This window comes from Seriola lalandi, unplaced genomic scaffold (genome assembly GCF_002814215.2).
Source record: "Seriola lalandi dorsalis isolate HSWRI2012SDOR001 ecotype SW California unplaced genomic scaffold, Sedor1 jcf7180002054967, whole genome shotgun sequence".
Lineage (NCBI taxonomy): Eukaryota > Metazoa > Chordata > Actinopteri > Carangiformes > Carangidae > Seriola > Seriola lalandi.
In genome coordinates, this window is record NW_019525518.1 from 210,747 (window position 1) to 233,352 (window position 22,606).

The following is a 22,606-nucleotide window of genomic DNA, read 5'->3' on the forward strand; positions in this document are numbered from 1 at the left end:
TGAAGTCTGAAACATGAGACGATCTGGTCTTTAAATCCTCGGCTGCTGTTTTATTTGTGAGTCCGCCTCATTCGCTCTTGTGACTCATCGCTGGCGTGCAGTACATTTTAGGATGGTTAGGGCTGTGAAGGATCCACTCGTTGGCGCTGCCGTTGCCAGGGAAACGAAGGACGCATTTGAAGGAGCCTTAGAAACGGGACAGCCTTGTGACGCAGTCTGTGAATCTCACTCTCTGTACACTGTGTGTGTGTGTGTGTGTGTGTGTGTGTGTGTGTGTGTGTGTGTGTGTGTGTGTGTGTGTATGGACAGAGCTGGTTTCCATAGTGATATCAGTGTTTCAGGTGTGTGATCACAGCATGACTCAGCAGTCTGGAGGCCTGTAGGACCTGACTGTTCTCTCACAGTCTGAATAAAGACATATTTAAATATTGATTATTGATTATCGGAGTAGTTTAAAGTTCAGGAGGTTGTTCGATTCTCTGTCGTTTCTCAAACAGATTTTAAGGCTTTTATTGTCATTGTACGTTTTTTACATCATCAGCAACAAGAAACTGAAGAAGAGAGAAAATCATAACGAGATTCAGGATCATGACGAAGATGAATCCGTCAAATAATGTTAAAACGTGTGAAATCTGAATAAGACCTCACTTCAAAGGATTCAATCCAACCTCAACACCCCTCCCCCAACAATTCAGTCATTCATGTATTTATATTATTAATTATGATATTATATAAATGTGTTATTTACTTCATTTTTATTTATTCTACTTCCGTTTGTCCATTCTGGGCTCCTGTAGAAACTGTGATCAGGAAGCAGCTGTTTGTTCTGACTGGAGATCAGTGGATTACAGATGTGGACAACTGAATTGTTGCCATGGTGATGTTGCTTCTTATGATGTAATCAGATGCTTCCAGAAAGCAGAGACCTCTAAACACGTGGTGACGATGCAGATGAGTGTGAGTTCATCAGTGAGTGTTCAGTTTATTAGGAACACCTGCTCAAACTGATCTGATGAAGTTCAATCAGTCTCCATGTTAATCACTGCTCATCAAGTTCAGTTTCTTCCAGAGAAGAAGAGGAACAGAGGTTTGTTCAGAGAGGCCACCTGTCTTCTTCTGTGTTGTTGATTGACCCCCTCCCTCCCTCCCTCCTGTTGCCCCTCTCAGATGCCCCTCCGGTGGACCGCGAGGAGCTGTTTGTGCAGAAGCTGCGTCAGTGCTGCGTGCTGTTCGACTTCGTCAGCGACCCGCTCAGCGACCTCAAGTACAAGGAGGTGAAGAGGGCGGGGCTCAACGAGATGGTCGAGTACATCACACACAACAGTGACGTGGTGACCGAGTCCATCTACCCCGAGGCCGTCATCATGGTGAGAGGAAACAAACCAGGACCACAGACTTTAAACCCTAACACGTCCTCACAAACATCAGACCGCAGCACCACACACACTCGGAGGCAGCAGCTTGTGTAGTAACATTTGTGTGTTTGTTCAGTTTTCAGTGAACTTGTTTCGGACTCTTCCTCCGTCCTCCAACCCGACCGGAGCCGAGTTTGATCCTGAGGAGGACGAACCGACGCTGGAGGCCGCCTGGCCTCACCTGCAGGTGACGTCACTCACAGTCATTCGTCTTTAACGTGTGTGTTTCCATGTCATCATGTGTTGTTGTTTTTCCAGACACCAACATGTTTTCTTGTGTTTGTTGTTTGTCTCCACAGCTGGTGTACGAGTTCTTCCTTCGCTTCCTGGAGTCTCCAGACTTCCAGCCAAACATCGCAAAAAAATATATCGACCAAAAGTTTGTACTGTCGGTAAGACCTCACCTGTGAAGCTTCACCAGGTAAAGATGTTGAGACGTTGTGATGAAATCTGACTCTGGGTTTAATGACTGTGTTAAAGCTGCTGGAGCTGTTCGACAGCGAGGACCCCAGAGAGAGAGACTTCCTCAAGACCATCCTGCACCGGATCTACGGCAAGTTCCTCGGCCTCCGAGCCTACATCCGCCGCCAGATCAACAACATCTTCTACAGGTCAGAACCTGGTCAGCACAGACACACGGAGACCCACAAACACCAGCTACAGTCACAAACACACCGAAAACTCCCAATACACAGAACCAGCAGAGCTCACAGCATCGTGGTCGTAGTCAGTCCCACATGGAGCTAAATGCAGGACAAACTGCAGGATGCACCTGAGATACTGGGCATGTAGTTGGGTGTCAAATCAATCACTTTTCATACAGGTTAGTGCAGCTCAAAGAGCTTCACAGACTGAGGAGCTAAAAGAAAAAGGACAAATCATGTAAGAAAGCTGAGAATGAGACACGTGTCCTGGACTGTGATTTAAAGAATCAGAAGTAAACAAACAACAAACACGGAGATCAAAGTCACCGACCGTCAGAAAAGGTCTGAATAAAACCAGAGTGAATAGATCGTGTTGGTCGTGATGAAATCCTGATAAAAGATAAAAGACCTTTGTCACTTAGATTCTCCGTCACAGTCCACATGAAGATTACCTTACACACACACACACACACACACACACACACACACACACACACACACACACGTCACCTGGATAAAAACATCTGACTGGTTTTGTTGTTTTGCAGATTTATCTACGAGACAGAACATCATAACGGCATTGCTGAGCTGCTGGAGATACTGGGGAGGTAACACGCACACATACGCACGCGCACACACACACACACACACGCACGCACACACACACACACACACACACACGCACATGCACACACACACACACTGTTTCATCTGTCTCTCTCTCTCTCTCAGTATAATCAACGGCTTCGCTTTACCACTGAAAGAAGAACACAAGATGTTTCTGATCCGAGTTCTTCTGCCGCTCCACAAAGTCAAGTCTCTGAGCGTCTACCACCCACAGGTCAGAGATCAGCCTGTCTGTGACATCACCTGTGACATCACCTGTGACATCACCTGTGACATCATCTGTGACATCATCTGTGAGTGGCAGCGCAGTAGGTGTACAGTAACGGTCTCTGTGTCTGTATCCAGCTGGCGTACTGCGTGGTGCAGTTCCTGGAGAAGGACAGCAGTCTGACGGAGCCGGTGAGTCCGCTGCAGACTTCCTCCCTGTTTCCATGACAACGCTATAAAAACTGCTGCTGCTGATGATGACGGGCAGTGTTTTGTTTCCATAGTAACGGACAGAGGGTGGACACATTAACAAAAACACCTGAACAACACACTGATTTGATTTTTACGCATTTATAAACAGTTTTTTCATTTTCAAAATAAAAATCATAGTTAAGATTCTTGGATTTTACAAAATAAAATCACCTTGTACAAACAGAAAATAGTAAAGAGCAGCTTTTAGTTTTCACACCTGACATGATGAAATACATGTGTTTATATGTTTTTAACTCTTTCAGGAAACTGAAAACACTGAAGTTTTACTGTGAAATAAAATGTAAAAAGTTTTAGGCTCTGGACTGAAGATATTTTCAAAATAAAGCGTTGAACAGTTTTTGTTTCTCAGTGAAAGTCCAAAGTTCAGTAAAGAGTAAAAACCTGGATCAGATCAGGATTTGATGTGACCCCCCTTTACCTTTAAACCAGCTGCAGTTCTCCTCGGTACACCTGAACACAGTTCCTCAGGTTCTGGACGGGTAGTTTGGAGAACCTGTCTCGGTTCTTCTGTCTCTTCATGTGATCTCATGTGACGCACGAATCGTTGGCTGCAGGAGGAGTTCAGGTGTTGTAGTTTGACTTCCTGTCTGTGTTGTGACCTTCGACCCCCACAGGTGATCATGGGTCTGCTGAAGTTCTGGCCGAAAACTCACAGTCCGAAGGAGGTGATGTTCCTGAACGAGCTGGAGGAGATCCTGGACGTCATCGAGCCGTCGGAGTTCGTCAAAGTCCAGGAGCCGCTCTTCAGACAGCTCGCCAAGTGTGTCTCCAGCCCACACTTCCAGGTACCTGAACCAGAACCTGAACCAGTATGTGAACATCAACCAGAACCAACAGTTGAGCCTAAACCATGAACTGAGCCAGAACCTGAAACAAAACCACAACTAATATCACTGATGCAGCTGAACTAGATAAAGATCTGAACCTGAACTTCAGCCTGAAAACAGAACCAGTATTATATAATCAGAACCCTAACCCTACAACCGAAACCCAGAGCCGGAACCAGAACCAGAGCTACAGTCTAATACTGAACAAGAATTAGATCAGAATCTGAACCTGATTTACAATGACCTAACCCTAACCCTGAATGATAAACTGACCCGGAATCAGGTCCAAACCCACATCACAGTCAAACAGGAACCACATCCTGAACCAAATCCTGAACCAGAACCAAATCCTTAAACTGAACCAGCTTCACATCCTGAACCACATCATGAAACAGAGCCACATCCACATCCAGAACCAGAACCAGAACCACATCCTGAACCAAATCTCTGATGATGGTGATGATGATGGTGATGATGATGGTGATGATGATGGTGATGATGATGAAGATGAGGGTGATGATGGTGGTGATTGTGGTGACGATGGTGATGGTGGTGATGGTGATGATGGTGATGATGGTGATGATGATGGTGGTGATTGTGGTGACGATGGTGATGATGATGGTGATGGTGACGATGGTGATGATGATGGTGATGATGGTGATGAGGGTGTTGATGGTGATGATGATGATGGTGATGATGATGGTGATGGTGATGATGGTGATGATGATGGTGGTGATTGTGGTGACGATGGTGATGATGATGGTGATGGTGACGATGGTGATGATGATGGTGATGATGGTGATGAGGGTGTTGATGGTGATGATGATGGTGATGATGATGGTGATGGTGATAATGATGGTGATGGTGATGATGGTGATAATGATGGTGATGGTGATGATGGTGATGATGATGATGGTGATGATGGTGATGAGGGTGTTGATGGTGATGATGATGGTGATGATGATGGTGATGGTGATAATGATGGTGATGATGGTGATGATGATGGTGATGGTGATGATGATGGTGATGATGGTGATGATGATGGTGATGGTGATGATGGTGATAATGATGGTGATGGTGATGATGGTGATGATGATGGTGGTGATGATGGTGATGACGATGATGATGGTGGTGAAGGTGATGATGATGGTGATGATGGTGATGGTTGTTATGATGGTGATGGTGATGATGGTGATTATAATGGTGATGGCGGTGATTGGTGATCATGATGATGACGATGGTGGTGGTGATGATGATGGTGATGATGGTGATGATGGTGGTGGTGATGATGGTGGTGATGATGGTGGTCATGATGATGGTGATGATGATGGTGATGATGGTGATGATGATGATGGTGATGGTGATGATGATGGTGATGATGAAGGTGTTGTACTTGCAGGTGGCAGAGAGAGCTCTTTATTACTGGAACAACGAATACATCATGAGTCTGATCAGTGATAACGCCGCCAAGATCCTCCCCATCATGTTTCCCGCCCTCTACAAGAACTCCAAGAGCCACTGGAACAAGTAACACACACACACACACACACACACACACACACACACACACACACTCACACACACTCACACACACACACTGTTAAATAAGACCTGCGAATGTGTTTTTGTAAATGTAAGTGTAGTGACAGACTGCTGACCTGTGTGTGTGTGTGTGTGTGTGTGTGTGTGTGTGTGTGTGTGTGTGTGTGTGTGTGTGTGTGTGTGTGATGTAATGAATCCCTGCTTTCAGAGCAGCAGCTGTGGGTGGAAACATCAATACTGATCAATAGAGGATCAATACTCCCCTCAATAGCCCCTGTTTGCTGCTCTGACTCTCACACACTGTGTTACAGACACCAGAGCCAGGCTAGCTGTTTCCATCTGTTTACAGTCTTTATGCTAAGCTAAGCTAACAGGTCATGACATTTAACACTCAGAGAGAGGGAGAATACAAATGTTTTCATTACTGAACCACCTGTGACCCTCATGATGATGTCATGATGATGTCATCACTCACCTGAACATAGTCCTACAGTTGCCTCTCAGTCATGAAGTGAAAGTTCAGGAACATGAATGGACCAGTTAATACAGTTCAGATATTTGACTTCAGGCTGAGGTGATCTGAACCCCCCCCTCTTCTTCCTCCTCTTCCTCCTCTTCTTCCTCTTCTTCCTCCTCTTCTTCCTCCTCTTCCTCCTCTTCTTCCTCCTCCTCCTCCTCAGGACGATCCACGGTCTGATCTACAACGCTCTGAAGCTCTTCATGGAGATGAACCAGAAACTGTTTGATGACTGCACACAGCAGTACAAGGCTGAGAAGCAGAAGTAAAACACAACACAAACACACACACACACACACACACACACACACACACACACACACACACACACACACACACAATAACACACTGTTGCTGGTCGTCGTCTCAAACCCAAAGTGTTTGTAGGTTTTCTGACAGTCGGAGGCCCAGAGGGTCGAAACATAACAACATTACACTAAACACAGTTATTGTGTTGAATGTCTGCAGAAATAAATAAATGAACAAACAAACAAACAAACAAAGGATATATATATATAATATATATGTCCTTTGTTTGTTATATATATATATGTGTGTGTGTGTGTATATATAAGTTCTACAAGGTTTTTCTGTTTCCTGCAGAGAGAAATACAAACTGAAGGAGAGAGAGGAGATCTGGCACAAGATAGAGGAGCTGGCAAGACAGAACCCACAGGTACACTGCTCACCTGTCTCCTCACCTGTCTCCTCACCTCCTTATCTCCTCATCTCCTCCTCTATATCCTCATCTGTCTCCTAACTTCATCCTTTCTAATTAACTGTGTGTGTCCTTTACCTTCAGAGTAATAAGCTCCACCCTCTTCGCCCTGGACTCCACCCACAGGACGAGGTCAGATCTCTTTCAGTTCTGTAATTAATCAATCAACCATGGTTCATAATTGTGTTAGTGTAGATTGTATGTTGTCATAGTAACTGGATTTTAATTAGTGTTTTTTATTTTTTTATTGAAAAAAATGTTGTACGCTGTTCTGACTGTTTATGCTTCTGTGTGTGTGTGTGTGTGTGTGTGTGTGTGTGTGTGTGTGTGTGTGTGTGTGTGTGTGTGTGTGTTTGTGTGTGTGTGTGTGTATGTGTGTGTGTGTGTGTGTGTGTTTGTTTGTGTGTGTGTGTGTGTACAGTACATGTTGTACAGTGACAGCTCTGTGGCCGTGTACTCGATGGAAACAGAGACTCCGACAGCTGAAGACATTCAGCTGCTGAAGAAGACTGTGGAGACTGAGGCTTCACAGGTACACACACACACACACACACACACACACACACACACACACACACACACAGCTGTTTGACTCTGGTCTCTGGTTTCAGGGTCTGAAGGACCTGAAGAAGGACAAGGTCCTGATGAGGAGGAAGTCGGAGCTGCCGCAGGACGTCTACACCATCAAAGCTCTGGAGGCTCACAAGAGAGCCGAGGAGTACCTGACAGCCAATCAGGAGGCTCTCTGACCGGGGGGAGCCGCCCCTTCTGAACCCCCCCCCCTCCTGTGCGTCTCTCTAGGGAGGAAGTTGAAGCTGTCGTGGAGAAACTGGTCAGGGGTCGGCTCAGGGCGGAGCTGACGCTGCGTTCAAAGAAAAAAAGAAAAAAGAGAAGCCTCTCATCTCTGCCCCCGTTGGCCGACAACAAGTAGGACACTCTGTAGAAGCTCGTCCGTCCACATGGTGTTTGACGTGTCAGCGGTCCCGTGTGATGATGTCATCAGCTTCCTGTTGCACCTTCATCTCCGCTTCACACACCTGCTGCTGTTTGTTGAAACTGTGCCACGCTGTTAACGAGCGGTAGACCTGAACGCATCAGGTCCCCGAATGCATCACCAACAGGCCTTTTCCACAGCGGGAACGAGACCGCCTGGAGCTTCAGGTTCCGGTTCTGGCAAGTTAAGACAAGTCTACATTTAAAGACACGTCTCCTCAGTGACAGTCTCCGTCCAGACTAAACCGTTCCAAACCAGACTAGTCCAGTCCAAACCAGTCCAACCTTTTCAATCCAGACCAGACCAACCAGTCCAAACCATTTCAATCCAGACCAGACCAGTCTCCAGATAAAAGAGAATCAGTTGCATTTATCACAATGGAAACACAAAGCAGAACCAAGAACCTGAACCTCACCGGTTCTCCAGGTTCTCCTGGTTCTCCAGGTGACGTGAGGCTCCAGGTTGAAGCTCGTTAAAAAGTTCCTGAAGTTGAAAACCGCTCCAACACTTCACTTCTGTCCCGCGACACCTGAACGCAGCACAGATGAGTTCACTGACTCTCTCAGTTCTCCGACAGCAGCTTCACTCCAGAGCCCCGCCCCCTTCCACCTGACCCGACCAATCACCTGTCAGCCTGTATCTGAGGGGGACTCCAGACTGAAGCAGCTTTAGACAGACGATGATGAAGATGAAGATGATGATGATGATGATGATGATGATGATGACGACGACGACGACGAGACACAGTGAATGTAGACGTCCAATCAGCATCCTGTAAATCCAGAGGAACCTGAAAAGTTTGATTCCAACATGATTTTGTTTTGATGTTTCTGGTTTGTTTGTTTTATTTTGAAGTGGGCGTGGGCGTGACCGTGACGCCTCGTCAGCGAGTTTCAACCAATGAGAGACGGCGTTTGCACGAGGACTCGTTTCCTTTCCGCACCGGTTCAGTGTTGTTTCATCCCTCGTCCACTCAGAGCACTTAACGAGAAAAACCTGGTCTGAATGTTTCATTAGACATGTAGCCGTCACTCGTCAGGTCAGAGGTCAAACATAGACTCCTCCTCCACCAGAGACACATTCAGGGGTTATAGGAAATTATGCAACTGAAGAAGAAGCTCAGATGTGAGCTGCTCCGGGTGTTTCCGTGTGAATCCTCACATCAGTGTTTGTTGAAGAAACCGTCAAATAAATTGATTCCATTTATGAATCCACATTGACGACCTCATGCCCCTCCCCCACGGGTTTGCCCCTCCCCCACAGGTTTGTTGTTACAGTCCGAGACCTTTGTCCTGATGTTTCTCTCTCTGAGCCGCGTCGATCCACGATACAATTAAATCTGTAAATGAAGGTCAAATTTAAATCAGACCGAACAAAACCGAGTCGCTGCAACACGACAAACAAACAAACAGACAAAGAAACAGACAAAGAAACAAATAAACAAAGACACATTCCCGCTGTATCTCTGCTGTTTACCTCACGACAGAAGATAAAGTAATTGCTGACATCTGTCTGAAGAGTTTTGTGTTGAACGTCTTGAAAATCGTTTAATTCAGCTCCGTCAACTAAAGACCGAAAGTAGGTCTTAGGCTCCGCCCACACCGCTACGTTTTGATTTCAAAACTCACTTCTGCTACGTTTCCTTCTCCCATCCACACGACTCTGGAAACTCTGCTGGACCAGTTTTATTTTGAAAACTCTGGGGTGGTGTTTTATTTTGAAAACTCTGGGGTGGTGTTATATTTTGAAAACTCTGGGGTTGTGTTTTATTCTGAAACTATGGGGTTGTGTTTTATTTTGAAAACTCTGGGGTTGTGTTTTATTTTGAAAACTCTGGGGTTGTGTTGTAGTCTGGACAGAAAGTGAGACCTTTGTAAACGATGAGGTCACACCCACGCTCTCTCCTGATTGGCTGTCATCAGCCTGGACTACCAGTGGTGAATACAACATGATGATGAATGACAGTGTTACTGACCTTGTTGTCTTTGCAGCTGCTGTTCACTTACATTCTCTGTTTTAATGCCACAGCTGTCTTTGCTGGAGACAATCTACTTCCTGTTTACAGCGGCTCGCACATGCTCAGTGTAGGTGGATAGTCGTGTTTTCAGGTGTGTTAGTCTGGACAGAGATCATTTTAAAATGAAAACGTAGCGGTGTGGACGCAGCTTTATACCCGTCAGACATTCCAGCTCCGTCTTCTTCGGTGTCTTGACGGTTCACACTGTAAATGTACACCACACCTGTTTCCTGTCCGTCCTGAGAAGAGGTCCCTCCTCTGCTGCGCAGGTTGTTAAATGATGAGTTCAATTACTCTGTTGATAATGTTTCATCTCTGGTCGTGGAGTCGTTGTGTTCAGTTTAAAGTGAAGCTGCTGACAGTTTAGCTCCGCCCACACCTTCACTGAAACACCTGAGGTGACGTAGAGCTGTTCGTCTTCTGAACCAGACCTGATGAAAATTTATCATGATTTAAGCATTTAAACATTCACAGGCCTAATAATCACAGGAAGTCATAGGAAATTCTGATTTAAACAAACACAAGTCTGAGATTTCATCCCGCCAAAATAAAAGTAGAAGAAAAACACGAGCTGATAAACATGATTGTTTTTAGAGTTGGGTTCAGTATCGAGTCTCTCAGAGCTAAAGAGAAGAGTGAATGTTTTTAATGGTGAATTTTTAAACTTAAATCAGACGTTACTGATGAATGTACGTGAAGGTTTAGAGCTGCACTTTGAAAGACTCAGATTCCCATGATCCTCTGCTGTCAGTTCTGTTTACAAAACGTCCGGTCTGTATTTCAGCTGCAAGTGTTAAACGCTGTGTCGCTTTTTATAAAAGAGAAACTACAGAGAAGAAGAGACTCAAGTCACATTTCATTTTGCTTCCGGCTCCGAGTTAAAGTGACTCATCTTGTGGCGGGAAACGTGTTAACGTGCTGCGACATTTTAAAACGCGAACAGTTCGTGTCACAGATTCAGCTTCTTCATTAACTGGAAAAATGCAGCTAAATGTCGTTAAAGTGAATTTTTACTGATTAAATTGTCACTAACCTTCAGTTTATTTCTGATTAATAACAATATTTGGCGTTTACGTTTATTTTCCCGGAGTGCTGAACATGAGAAAGGCATCATGGGAGTTATTTGACATTTCACGTGACTAAATCGACTCTGACGAGCTTCAAGACGACAAACAAACTACAAACTTTTGTTTTGATAAAATTCAGTCTGATGTCTCGTCGCCACCGTGTCCTGAACACATTTCTGTGACATGAACAGATCGCCAGTTCACGTGGCAATGAGCTGGTTAATCAATAATATTAATGATATAAATTATATCTAAATCAGAGGCTCAATCGGCCTCGACTTTCATCTTCTGTTCCGCTTTGTATCAACTGAAGCTTTGATTCCTGTTTCCTGTCTGACCTCGCCGCGTTTCTGTTCTCGAGGCGCCTCAGCAATATTCTTTATGTTCTGTAAAAAAAAAAAAAAAAGGAAGTAAGAACGGCGGCTCGTGCACGGTGGCTTGTGCACGGCGGCTTGTGCACGGTGGCTTGTGCATGGCGGCTTGTGCACGGTGGCTTGTGCACGGCGGCTCGTGCACGGCGGCGCTGCGACCAAGTGCGCTCAAACAATCCTGTCGAAGTGGTGGAGAGGTGACGGTTCTGCCTGCAGTTATTGTTGTACTGTATATTCTCATGTATATTGACTCATGGCCACACCTCCTCCCTCAGGCCACGCCCCCTGCTCTATGATTGTTTATTTTTATTGTTACACTCTCATCAGCTGTTTTCTTTTTTTCATACTTTCATACTGTCCTTAAGAGATCGGCTGTCAATCAAAATCAGTGACCATTCCAGGTGGTGGAACAGCCCCGCCCCTCTTTCTGTCCCTCGCCGCTGGACAAAATGGCCGCCACAGCTCTCGAGTTAGAAGAGGCTAACTTTACGTTTTACAACCTGAGAACAGACAGAAGTGAAACAGAAGCTGAGTGATGATGATCAGATGATCAGCTGATCAGCGGCGACCAGCAGCTGTTTGTTTACACTCTTCGTCCAGCAGGGGGCAGATCAGGTGTCGTCACCTGGTGACACCAGAATGTCAGCTGACACTCAGCTGATATTTACTTTTAACACTGTTTCCTGTGTTAGAGAAACAAACCACGGCCTCCATGTCTATTTTTTGTTATTCCACGCCGGCGACAGTCTCAGAGCGGCCATTTTGTTTTGAGGTGGTCTGTCTGTCCGTCTCATTCTCATGGACACGACGTCTCAGAAACACCTTGAAGGAACTTCTTCACATTTGGCACAAACATTCACCTGGACTCGAGGATGAACTGATTAGATTTTGGTGGCTAAAGGTTTAAAGGTCAAAGGTCACAGTGTCCTCACAAAACACTTTCTGTCACGCACACGTTTCATATTTTCTACGACACTGGATAAAGAGGATGTAACCTGGAACGAGTCTGAGTGGCGGAGGGATACGACCACGAGGAGGTGACTCTAGTTTACTCTCAGCTCTGATCTGCCCCCTGCTGGACAAATCCTTAAACGGCACACAGTACATAAACAAACAGGAAGTGCTGCTCACCTTAAAGTAGAATCCACCAAACCTCATGAACCTTTAAAGACACGGTTTCTGATTTGTTACAGGGAGCAGTAACTCCTCCCCTCCCCCTCCACAAATCAAACTTGTGGATCTGGGCGGAGCTGAAACCGAAGCTTCATTATCTCGAGAAAACGGGATAAAAAAATATTTGCGAGTACGATCTTTCTCGGCTTCCGTAGAAACTAAATAAAGAGGGACGCAGAGTTTTTTTTGGTCCAGCGGCGAAAGATGAAACATAAAATAACGTGATGGCGATCTCTCTCTCTCTCTCCTCTCGCTCTCGTCTCAAGTCCCGACACTTAAACTGAACCTTGCTGCTTCCTGTCATCCTGTACATACGTTGTACTTTAATTAGTTAGAAGCATTACATAGTATGAAAGTCTGATTTTGTACAGATGTTCATGTATGTACAGAAGAAAATAAAAGAAATAAAGTGGACATGTTTGACAATCAGTTTCTGTTTTACACCAACAGTCATTAAACACACACACACACACACACACACACACACACGATCAGATCAATTCATGTACAATCAAAACACTGAGAAAAAAACAATTAAAAATAAGTTGAACATCATTAAAAGGCTTCAAAAGTAAAATGTGACTTTATCCTAAAAAATAATCAACATTTTACACTGAAAATCAAACAGGAAGTTTCCTTCACACCCACAGAAGGAGACGACGGTGGCTGCAATTAGAGCTGCAACTGATCATCATCATCTGCAGATTATTTTCTCTATTAATTGATTAATAATTTGGTTTATAAACAGAAATAATATAATGTATAATAATATATAAACAATATCACAACTGACACTCAGATATTTTTAGTTTAAAGCTTCACAACTTAAGAAAAAACTGAATTTTTGTCATTTTTATTTGAAAAATTACAAAAATCAATGGAATGACATTTGCAGCTCTAATTAAAGTTATTTTTACACTGTTTTCTCAACATCACCAGTTAATTATCTTTGTGTAACTGGTTTTCTCCCGATTTTCCCAGAGGTTGATTCAGGCAACAAGTGAACTCACCTGTGCTGTTGGACGACAGGTGAGCAGCAGCTTTAAACAAAAATAATAAAAAACTCACGTCTGTTTCTGTCACGTTCCCTGAATCTGAAAATCCAGAAAACTTCTGCTTCTCTCTCGTAATGAAAAACGTTCAGAGCAGCTTTAACTTTTTAAACTCATGATCTGAAGAAACAGGATGAAAAAATAAAAGCAGCCACCAGGTGTCGCCCTCCGTCTGTTCACACCTGCTGACGCTTTAATAAACAACAACCACAGAGGAAACGACCAGTGGACAGAAGCCGAGTGTGAGTTCAGTAACATTAAAGGATGTGAACGTGGAGCTGATCGATTATCAGCCGATCATTTAGATGATTGATAAAGTTTGACTCAGTACAGGTGTGTTTCAGACATTATTCCCTCAGCGTCGTCTGTCAGGACTGAACCCACTTCCTGCTTTAATCCAATCTCACCTCACATTTTAACTGAACCTCCAAACGCTCTGAGCTCAAATCCTCCGTCGAGTTTCTGAGAATGTTTTTAAGGCTGATTCACATTTTCTATATTTTCTAAACTTTAACTGTTTAAGGCAAAAACATGAAGATTAAAGTGAAGGGAGTTTAGTTTGATGAAGACGTAGATCTGCTGATGTTCTTCTATGTTTCTATCCACAGTAACTGAATCTGATTTCTTCAATGAAATGAGGAAATGATCAGAATCATTAGTTACAGCCTTGATCGAGTTCAATCAATTATTATTTATATTTCAACATTAAGGTCTGTGACCTGTTAACATTTTTTTTAAAAGTCTGTTTGACCTGAGAAAAATGTTCTTAATTTATTTTATAAAACCTTTATCTGCCAATTATTTCCTTTATTAATCGATTATTGATCTGGTTTGGTCCGAGCAACAGAAAAAACCTAAAGAGAAACTGAAAATACATTTTGTCACTTTTGCTTTAAAAAAAAAATGTAAACAATGAATTGATTATTAGAACAGTTGCTGATATATTTTCTTCCAATTGATTAATTAATGAATCGACTGATCGTTTCCAAACGATTCTGAACCTATAAATGAATTTGATCCTAAAGTTTCTCTGAAGAATTCAGATTCCTGGTTTTGACTGTCACAGATTAATTTCCTCCAGTGGAGAAACATTGATCCTTCAGTTATTTATTGATGAAAAACTGGAATCAGTGTGAGACATAAGCTCCTCCCCCAGGACACTGAGTTAAGACTAAAATAAACTGGAGTTTGATCTCGACATGAAACTGAACTCTGAGTTAAAGGTTCAGGATTTGAATCTGAGACAAAAGTAGAAATAAAAAAATTAAAAACTAAAATTAAAAAGTCAGCAGCTTCTTCAGGTTCAGATTGAATCTTAAAGTTTTAATGTCACTGAAGTGAAACTGATGTTTGTGATTCACTGGTTCAGTCCGACAGAACGACTTATCACCTTCCTCCTGTCATTTCCCGACCCTCTGTCAGTGTCCCTGAAGTGGCAGTGGTGCATTCAGGGTCCGTTGATGTTGTTCCTGCGGTTGATGCGCAGGGCGCCAGCGCTCTGCCGGCTCTGCAGCGTGTGCTGGACCATGTCCTTCCACTGGTCGTCGGAGATCTCTTGGGCCCACGCCGGCACGCCGAGAGACGGCAACGCCACGGCCGCCATCGTCCGCTTCACCAGCTCCACGTGGTCTGAGGACAGGAAGTGATGTCATGATGAACCAAGTACTTTTTCACAACAACAGTTTTCTGTTTTTATTTTCACATTTTATTTTGTAGAGTTTTAAAAAAGTCAAAGGTCTGAGAGATGTGGTTGAAAGCTCTGAAAAAAAGATAGTAAGTGAACCTTGAGTTACTGTGTATTTATACTTATTATATAAGATATGACCGATGATTATTTAATGAATTAATCAGTTGTAGAAACAGAAACAGGCCGGAAGCCTGTGAAGGACACGTGGACGACTCACCTGCGTCCATGGGGATGGAGGCGCGGCTCCTCAGGGCCGCCGCCCCCTCAGGGTCCTCCTCCTCATCACTGTCAGGGGGAGGAGCTTCAGGAAGGTGGAGGCCCATCACCTGGAGGAGAGAGACAGGTGAGACTGCTGCAGCGGCCAATCAGAACGCAGCTACGGTTTAGAGTCACTCAGAGACAGTGACATCATCGTGTCTCCTGTTTGTTCCCTGAGTGATGCGTTTAAGAAAATCAGCCGTCAGAGACTCAACGTCATCTCTGTCCAGACCTGTTAGTCACCTGTTGACGGGCAGATCTTACCTCTATCCTCTGCTGCACCTGCTGCAGTTGCTCGGCGTGTGATGGTGCTTCCTCCTCCTCCTGCTGCCCCCCCCTGTCCTCCTCCTCCTCCTCCTCCTCCTCTTCCCCCTCCTCCTCCGGGGGCTCGCTGGCGTTCAGACCGTCAGGATCTTGGTTCAGAGGTTGGTAATAATATCCTCCACTGTTCTCCTCCTCCTCTCCATCCAGCTCCATCTCTCCCCCCTCCTCCTCTTCCTCCTCCCCCTCCTCGTCCTCACCCCCTCCCTCCCCACCATTCCACACGGCCCCCACCGGCAGCAGCGCTCCGTCGGCCGGACGCTCGTCCTCTCCCAGCTCGTCCTCGGAGCTCGGTAAGACTCTCTCCGGTCCCATCGCAGAGCTCCACACTTCCATCCACAGACACACAGAGACCCTGAGGGGGGGCAGATACTCACACTTTAATACCTGTCCGTCCTGTTCTGCCCCCTACAGGCAGAGAGCAGCTACTACAGATCACAACAGATGAAAATAGTTCTACGGTTTGATTTTCTTTTTTTTTTATTTGACCTAAAAGACTAGTCAGTGTGAGTATTGATCAGGGATGAACAGTTAAAATCAATCAGTATTGATTTCTCCTCATTATCTGATCATATTCAGTAGAAATAAACAGACAGAATGATTAAAAACATTTTATATAAAATTTTGACTTTTTTATTTCAACAAATGAGACTTTAATATTATTGACACTAACATTATTATATTGTATTTATTATTAATAATAATGATAATGATAATAATAATAATAAATTACATTCTATTTAAATATTTTATTGTTACCAGAGCTGAGAATGTGTCAGTAAATGTAATTAAAGATCTGAGGATAGCTGCAGTCATTAGTCAATAATCAATTAATAGATCGACAGAAAATTGATAATGAAATTCTTTTCAAATTAAAAGAGGTTCTTGTTCCCGGCCCTCTGGTGTCTCTGATCTTCTCTGTCTTTGGTTTCTGCCTCAGAAACTGAATCTCTTTGGATTCTGGACCGAACGAGACGTTTGAAGAATCGAACGTGAACCGAATAAATGATCAATCGATCGAGAAAATACCTGTCAGATTAATAAATCATGAAATGAATAGTTAGTTAGCTCTGGTCTGCAGAGGAAACACTTGACACTTTAACTTAAGGTTTATTGTCTTCAGATCCTCCATCATCGCCCCTCCCCCAGTCCGGCTCAGTCTGACCCACCTGTCCAGCCTGTGTGATAAACCGGGCGGACTGAGGGACAGGTAGATGACGGTGATGGAGAATACCTGGAGCGGCTAACGGCTAGCAGCTAACAGATGCTCTCTGTCTGTTTCCTGTTTCATTCGCGGACTCGTTTGTTTTTCCGCTGATTTAAATTCTCTCTTCTCGTTGTTTTAACACACCGTCTCCAGGTGAGGCGTTCAAGGACTCACCTGTCTGTCTGTCTGTCTGTCTGTCTGTCTGCTCCGAGCTTCAGGTGTTAGCGGTTAGCCGCTGCTAGCTGCAGCTGCTGATCAGACGCGTCCGGGTACGTCACGACGTTGCAACAGAACTGACGTCAGACGCATTTTTTTTTAAATTAAAAAACTTTATTTTCAAAATAACAAGACAAAGCAGCAGAAAAAAAATAAAGATAGAAAAAATACAGTTTAACAGCTTAACATTTCAAATACAAGAGAAATTAATGCGTATTTTCTAAATTAAGAATCGTAGCTTTTTTTGTTTTTACACATTTATTTATTCTATTCTTCATTTATTTATTTCATTTTATTTATTTCTGTACATTTTTAGGAGAGGTCTAAAGCCGCGAGCTTAATAATGGATCAGATTAAATAACAAGGATCATAAATATAGATATAATTACAAAGAATAACATCATATAAAACACATATGCAATAATTTAAACATTTTTAAAATGAATGTATAATATACATTAAAAGATAAACTGTAACACTTAAAGCTCCTGTCTCGACATGATACATTAAAACAAATACTGAGCATTAATAAACACTTACACATTTCCTTATAGCTGTTTATAACTACATTATAATCTGTAACAAACATTTATCACATGTTTATATACTGATTATAGATGATAAATGGAAATGTGACCAAATCATCTATAAATTAAAATATGTATTATATTTCCTGACTTGTTCTGTCAGTGTGTCCATCTGCATGTTTACATATTTGAATGAAGACAATCTTTCACCTTGATAAAAAATGAAGCTGCAATCTAATGTTGTAAAATAATCATCCGTGTTTCACCTCTTTATATTAATAATAATTGATTAATAATTAATAATCTTAATAAATTCAGATTTAAAGTTTGAACTGCAGGTGGCGCGTTTTCCTCTTTATCGTTCAGTTAAGGCTATTATTTTGAAAATCAGGAGCGGAAGTCGTGACAGGTGATTGTTTCGGGTTAGGTGGCGTTTCAGGAGCTGATCAGTCAACAGCAACTACTGATCAGTAATCAATTGCAAGTACCAATAATAAATGTCGGTTAAAAAAACCCATTCATAATCTTCTTTTTCTCCGCGTGACGTCACAGAGCAAGGAGGATTAAAACGAGGCTCAGCGGGGTGTGACGTCCTAACCGTAAAGATCGTGTAGTGATAGGAGGTGTCACTCTGATCAGGATTACAGGACTGAGTCTGAATCACTCACCTGATTTTAACAAATGATTTCAAACTGAACTTTAAACACAAATACTTTTCTTTAATGTTTAAATCGTTAATTGTTTTTTAAATATATTTTTAAGAGAAAGGAAATTATGATGTGAGTTAATGTTAATAAAATAAAATAGAAAATGGGGAAATGGGGAAAAGTCTTTCTTCAATCAAACACTACATTTTTGGCCCATGTTAATTCCTTTTTATGATTTATCAAAATACCTTTGCTAATGTTTCAAGTGCATGTTTTCATACAGACACGTTTTATTTGGTCTAACTTGTACAAAAAAAGAAAAGAAAAAAGAAGTTATAACATATATAATAAATATATTTATATGTTATAAATATGATTTTGTTTTACTCATTTATTCAATTATTACCAATTAATTTAATTTGATAAAAAACTAATAATTATTTAATTATTAGATTTATATTTACATATTTTAACTAGAATCAAAAAAATGAAATAAAATCTTATCATATCTTTAATATAATATAAAGATAAAAAATAAAACTTTATAGGCCTTTGTGACTTCAGTGTTTGTACCTTGTTAATATTAACTAAAGTTTTAATATTAAAAAATGCACATTATTTGAATTACTGTAATACGTTATTATAAACGTTATTATAATACGGTGAAATATTATCATGTATTTTATTGTTATTCCCGCTCTTTACAACGTCAGAATCTTCTCTCTCACCGTGTGGTTGTTCTGTGTTTGGTCCCAGTAAACCGGTCAGAGTGAGCCCTCGCTCCTGTCCCTCCTCTCTCTGTGTCTCATAGTAACGGTCACCTGCAGAAACACACCGGGACTCACCGAGCGCACACCGACCGACCGACTCCCTGCCCGGCTGCAGGACACCGACCTCCCGCTCCGCCGCTTGGTCCTCTGCCGCCGATCAAACCCGATCAATCGATACCCGGATCGATCGGCTCTGATGTCCGCCGCGGTGGATCAGAACTGGCGCGTGGCCTGCGGCGGGATCAGAGGCACCGGAGCGAATGATGACATCAGCGTGTGAGAGTCCCGATCCTCCCCGCGTGAGCTGATCGATCATTTATCAGGTTAATTGATCATCTTGCTGAAGCACTAATGACAGCCGGAGTTCATTATTGATCACTTGACACAGTTTGATCAGCTGTTCGGTTCCAGACTGACTATCAGAAACCTGTTCCTCCTCATCAATTCTTTTGATTAATCGATTATTGATTAGCTCTGGTTTATGCTTTTACCTGTACATTTTCAAGATTGATCACAGTGTTACTCATCAGAAACTGATCAGGTGATCCCACCCTGATCAGCACCTATTAATTAATGGTCAGTTTTCTTTAAGTCTGAACAACGACAACAGAAGCTGGAAGTATTGATCACAGAGAGAAAACTGATTAACTATTGATCTCCAACTTATTTATCAACTAGTTTATCTTTGTTTACCCACATCTATATTGATCTATCTATTCATCTATCCATATATAGGTCTATTGATCTAGGTATCAGTCGAGCTATTGATCCATCTATCTACTCATCGATAATTATATAGATCTATCTATTTATCTGTGATGGGAGTTGATTGATCATGTATCAGCAGCAGGTGACAGATCACTGTAAGGATCAATAGAGGATCGATACGTTCAGAAACAGTTGCAGCTGTTCAGCTTGTTATTGATTTTCAGTTGTGGATTAATTTTCTATCAATTAATCCATCAGTTGACTGATCGTTGCAGCTCAGCTTTATAGCATGTTCATGGTGTGTTTAGTTTCTATGGCGACATATTGACGACTGTGCACATCATCTAAGCAGCAGGTTATTATGACATCATAGTTAGGTTTTGTTGCTAGGCGACATCTGGTGGTCGTAGTGATGATGACAGGAGCAAAGGGGAAAGTCTCGGTGACGTAGTATAAAGAGAGTCAACGTTCACGTCGGGAGGAGGTGTGTTCAATTCCCGTGTGAAACCAGCTGTTTATGTCGTAACCAGGGCAACAAAGATTGTCTAATGTTAATTTCTAATTTTAACGCAAATCACCATCTTTTCCTAAAGCTAATCAAGCCATGAACGTTATTATAGTAACTATGGTGACAAAGGCCGTGTGTTTGTTGTTGTAACCATGACAACTGAGGTCCGGTACACCTGCCACCTGTAGGGGCGCTGTTTCAGGAGACGCTCCTCTGGGTCGTATCGGACGGTTGATGGTTGTTCAGGTTGGAGGAGTTGTAACTGAACAAATGTGTTTGCAACTAATGAAGGTGAACGTGACGTTCGGAGACCAGGAGGGGGCGGTAACGCACCAGAAAGGTGTTTACCAACTGTAAAAAATACAGAATAAGAAGAAGGACTGATGAATGATGTGGAAATAAGAGACAGTTTGATACCAAGTGGACACACAATTACAGCAGCTGGACAGGTGACGTCAGTTCTGTTCTCCACCTGCAGAGTCAGACTTTGTGGTTCCTCTTAGATCTTATCCAGTGTCTGTTTGACAAGCTGGTTTCCCCTCCTCATCCCTCCAGGTGTTCCAGTGCTCCCAGAGCTCCCAGAGCTCCCAGTGCTGTCCGACATGCTGCCGGCCTCCATCCAGATCACGGGGGAGCTGCTGTCTCCGGCTGAGGTCCAGGACATCTGTGAGAGTCTGAAGGAGGACAGCGTCCGGCTGCTGTCCGTCCGCGGCTGCCAGCTCTCCGACCGCGACTTCGGACGCATCTGTCGCAGCGTTGCAGAGTCGCGCTCCCTCGCTCAGCTCAACCTTAACCTGGGCATCGTCTCCAGCATCAGCCGGACACGACACCTGGCCGACGCCCTCAAGACCAACCGATCCCTGCAGACCCTGTTGTGAGTCGTCCAGCAGACAGCAAGGTCTCATGAAAACCAATAACGTGCTGACAAATCCTGAAGGTCCAGGTGACCTCTGACCTCTCCTCCTGGTTCAGAGTTCAACTGGACCATCAGGATTCATCCTTTGTAATACTTTGTCCCCTCCCCCTCCAGTCTCCATGGCAGCCCCCTATTGGACGCTGGCCTGGTGACCCTGAACTCAGCCCTGTCGACCCACCCGGCGCTGGTCTGTCTGGATCTGGGAGACTGCATGCTGGGAGACGAGGCGCTGGGTCTGATTTGTGGGATGCTGCCGCCCGATGGAGCGAAGTCAGGTAACAAAATGTTCACCTGTTCGATGTCTGCTGTCAGATACAGGTGGTAGAAAATCCACCAGATGTGTCATCAACAACATAGAAACCACCTGGTAACACCATAGTTACCTCCTAGAAAACACCCCAGACACTCAACCCTAACAACTACCCAGAATAGCACACACATTACTATGGTAGCAACTCCCTAGCAACTGCATGGAAACCACCTGAACACCCTAGCAACCACACTGAGCACTGCAGACATCCTTAAAACACTGAAGTGGTCAAGCCACCTAGCAAGTGCCCAGAACATCATGGCAACCACATGGAAAACACCTGGTAACACCACGGCAACCTTCTGGAACACTCTAACAACCAAAATACATAAATTAAAACATCCAGCACAGGTAACACCCTAGTATCGGTCTGTAACTGCTTAACAACCGCCTGCTACACCCTCCAACTTCACATCCCTCCACAGTAAACACCCAGCAACAACCACGACACCTAGCAACAACCTGACACCTAGCAACAACCTGACACCTAGCAACCAGCACCAACACAATGTGGCCTGTTGTCAGCCAGAGACTAGAAATACAGTTTTTAACACTTTACAACTGTGAAACATCAGACCAGGTGCAGGAAGTAAATCAGTTTCTGGTGTCAGACCTGAACCGGCTCGGTGTCAGGTCTGACTCTGGACTCTTTGGCTCATTTAATAAATTAGTGAAATAAGAGAAACCAGATTTGGTGAAATGAGAATGTGATAATATAGAAAGTAGAAACAGTGTTTCCTCAGAAGTCAGTGTAAATCAGTTCTCTGCAGGACGTGGACACTTCCTGGAGAAACCTCAGAGGAAGAATCGTCTCCTGGGACTTTGTTATTTCAGGCTCAAATAACCTGAATTCATCAGACGGCCACACGCTGCTGACACCCGCGCTGCTGACACACGCGCTGCCGACACACACGCTGCTGACACACGCACTGCTGACACACTCGCTGCTGACACGCGCTGCTGACACACGCGCTGCCGACACACGCGCTGCCGACACACGCGCTGCCGACACGCGCGCTGCTGACACACACGCTGCTGACACACACGCTGCTGACACACACGCTGCTGACACGCGCTGCTGACACAC

At 43.7% G+C, this 22,606-nt stretch overlaps 3 protein-coding genes across 3 annotated transcripts in view; 2 read left to right on the plus strand and 1 right to left on the minus strand.

Moving 5' to 3' along the window:
• ppp2r5d (protein phosphatase 2, regulatory subunit B', delta) overlaps positions 1–12,806 on the plus strand; it is an 18,756-nt gene extending 5,950 nt beyond the window's left edge. The window contains exons 4-17 of the mRNA XM_023395653.2: positions 1,070–1,367; positions 1,492–1,602; positions 1,715–1,807; positions 1,896–2,026; positions 2,608–2,667; positions 2,792–2,900; positions 3,032–3,085; positions 3,781–3,951; positions 5,393–5,520; positions 6,216–6,317; positions 6,656–6,728; positions 6,855–6,902; positions 7,192–7,302; positions 7,382–12,806. Of these exons, the coding sequence (XP_023251421.2) occupies positions 1,070–1,367; positions 1,492–1,602; positions 1,715–1,807; positions 1,896–2,026; positions 2,608–2,667; positions 2,792–2,900; positions 3,032–3,085; positions 3,781–3,951; positions 5,393–5,520; positions 6,216–6,317; positions 6,656–6,728; positions 6,855–6,902; positions 7,192–7,302; positions 7,382–7,519 (1,627 nt within the window). The 3' untranslated portion in view covers positions 7,520–12,806. The remainder of the gene's footprint in view (positions 1–1,069; positions 1,368–1,491; positions 1,603–1,714; positions 1,808–1,895; positions 2,027–2,607; positions 2,668–2,791; positions 2,901–3,031; positions 3,086–3,780; positions 3,952–5,392; positions 5,521–6,215; positions 6,318–6,655; positions 6,729–6,854; positions 6,903–7,191; positions 7,303–7,381) is intronic.
• mea1 (male-enhanced antigen 1) lies at positions 12,696–17,194 on the minus strand. Its single transcript, XM_023395654.2, has 4 exons — positions 17,092–17,194; positions 15,654–16,065; positions 15,349–15,457; positions 12,696–15,073 (listed from the first exon to the last, which is right to left on the minus strand). The coding sequence occupies exons 2-4, from the start codon at positions 16,044–16,046 to the stop codon at positions 14,892–14,894; spliced, it is 684 nt and encodes a 227-aa protein (XP_023251422.1). The 5' UTR covers positions 16,047–16,065; positions 17,092–17,194; the 3' UTR covers positions 12,696–14,891.
• Positions 17,195–19,125: 1,931 nt separating this feature from the next.
• lrrc73 (leucine rich repeat containing 73) overlaps positions 19,126–22,606 on the plus strand; it is a 13,420-nt gene continuing 9,939 nt past the window's right edge. Inside the window, exons 1-3 of the mRNA XM_023395675.2 lie at positions 19,126–19,400; positions 20,849–21,167; positions 21,324–21,484. Coding sequence (XP_023251443.1) covers positions 20,896–21,167; positions 21,324–21,484 — 433 coding nt within the window. The 5' untranslated portion in view covers positions 19,126–19,400; positions 20,849–20,895. The remainder of the gene's footprint in view (positions 19,401–20,848; positions 21,168–21,323; positions 21,485–22,606) is intronic.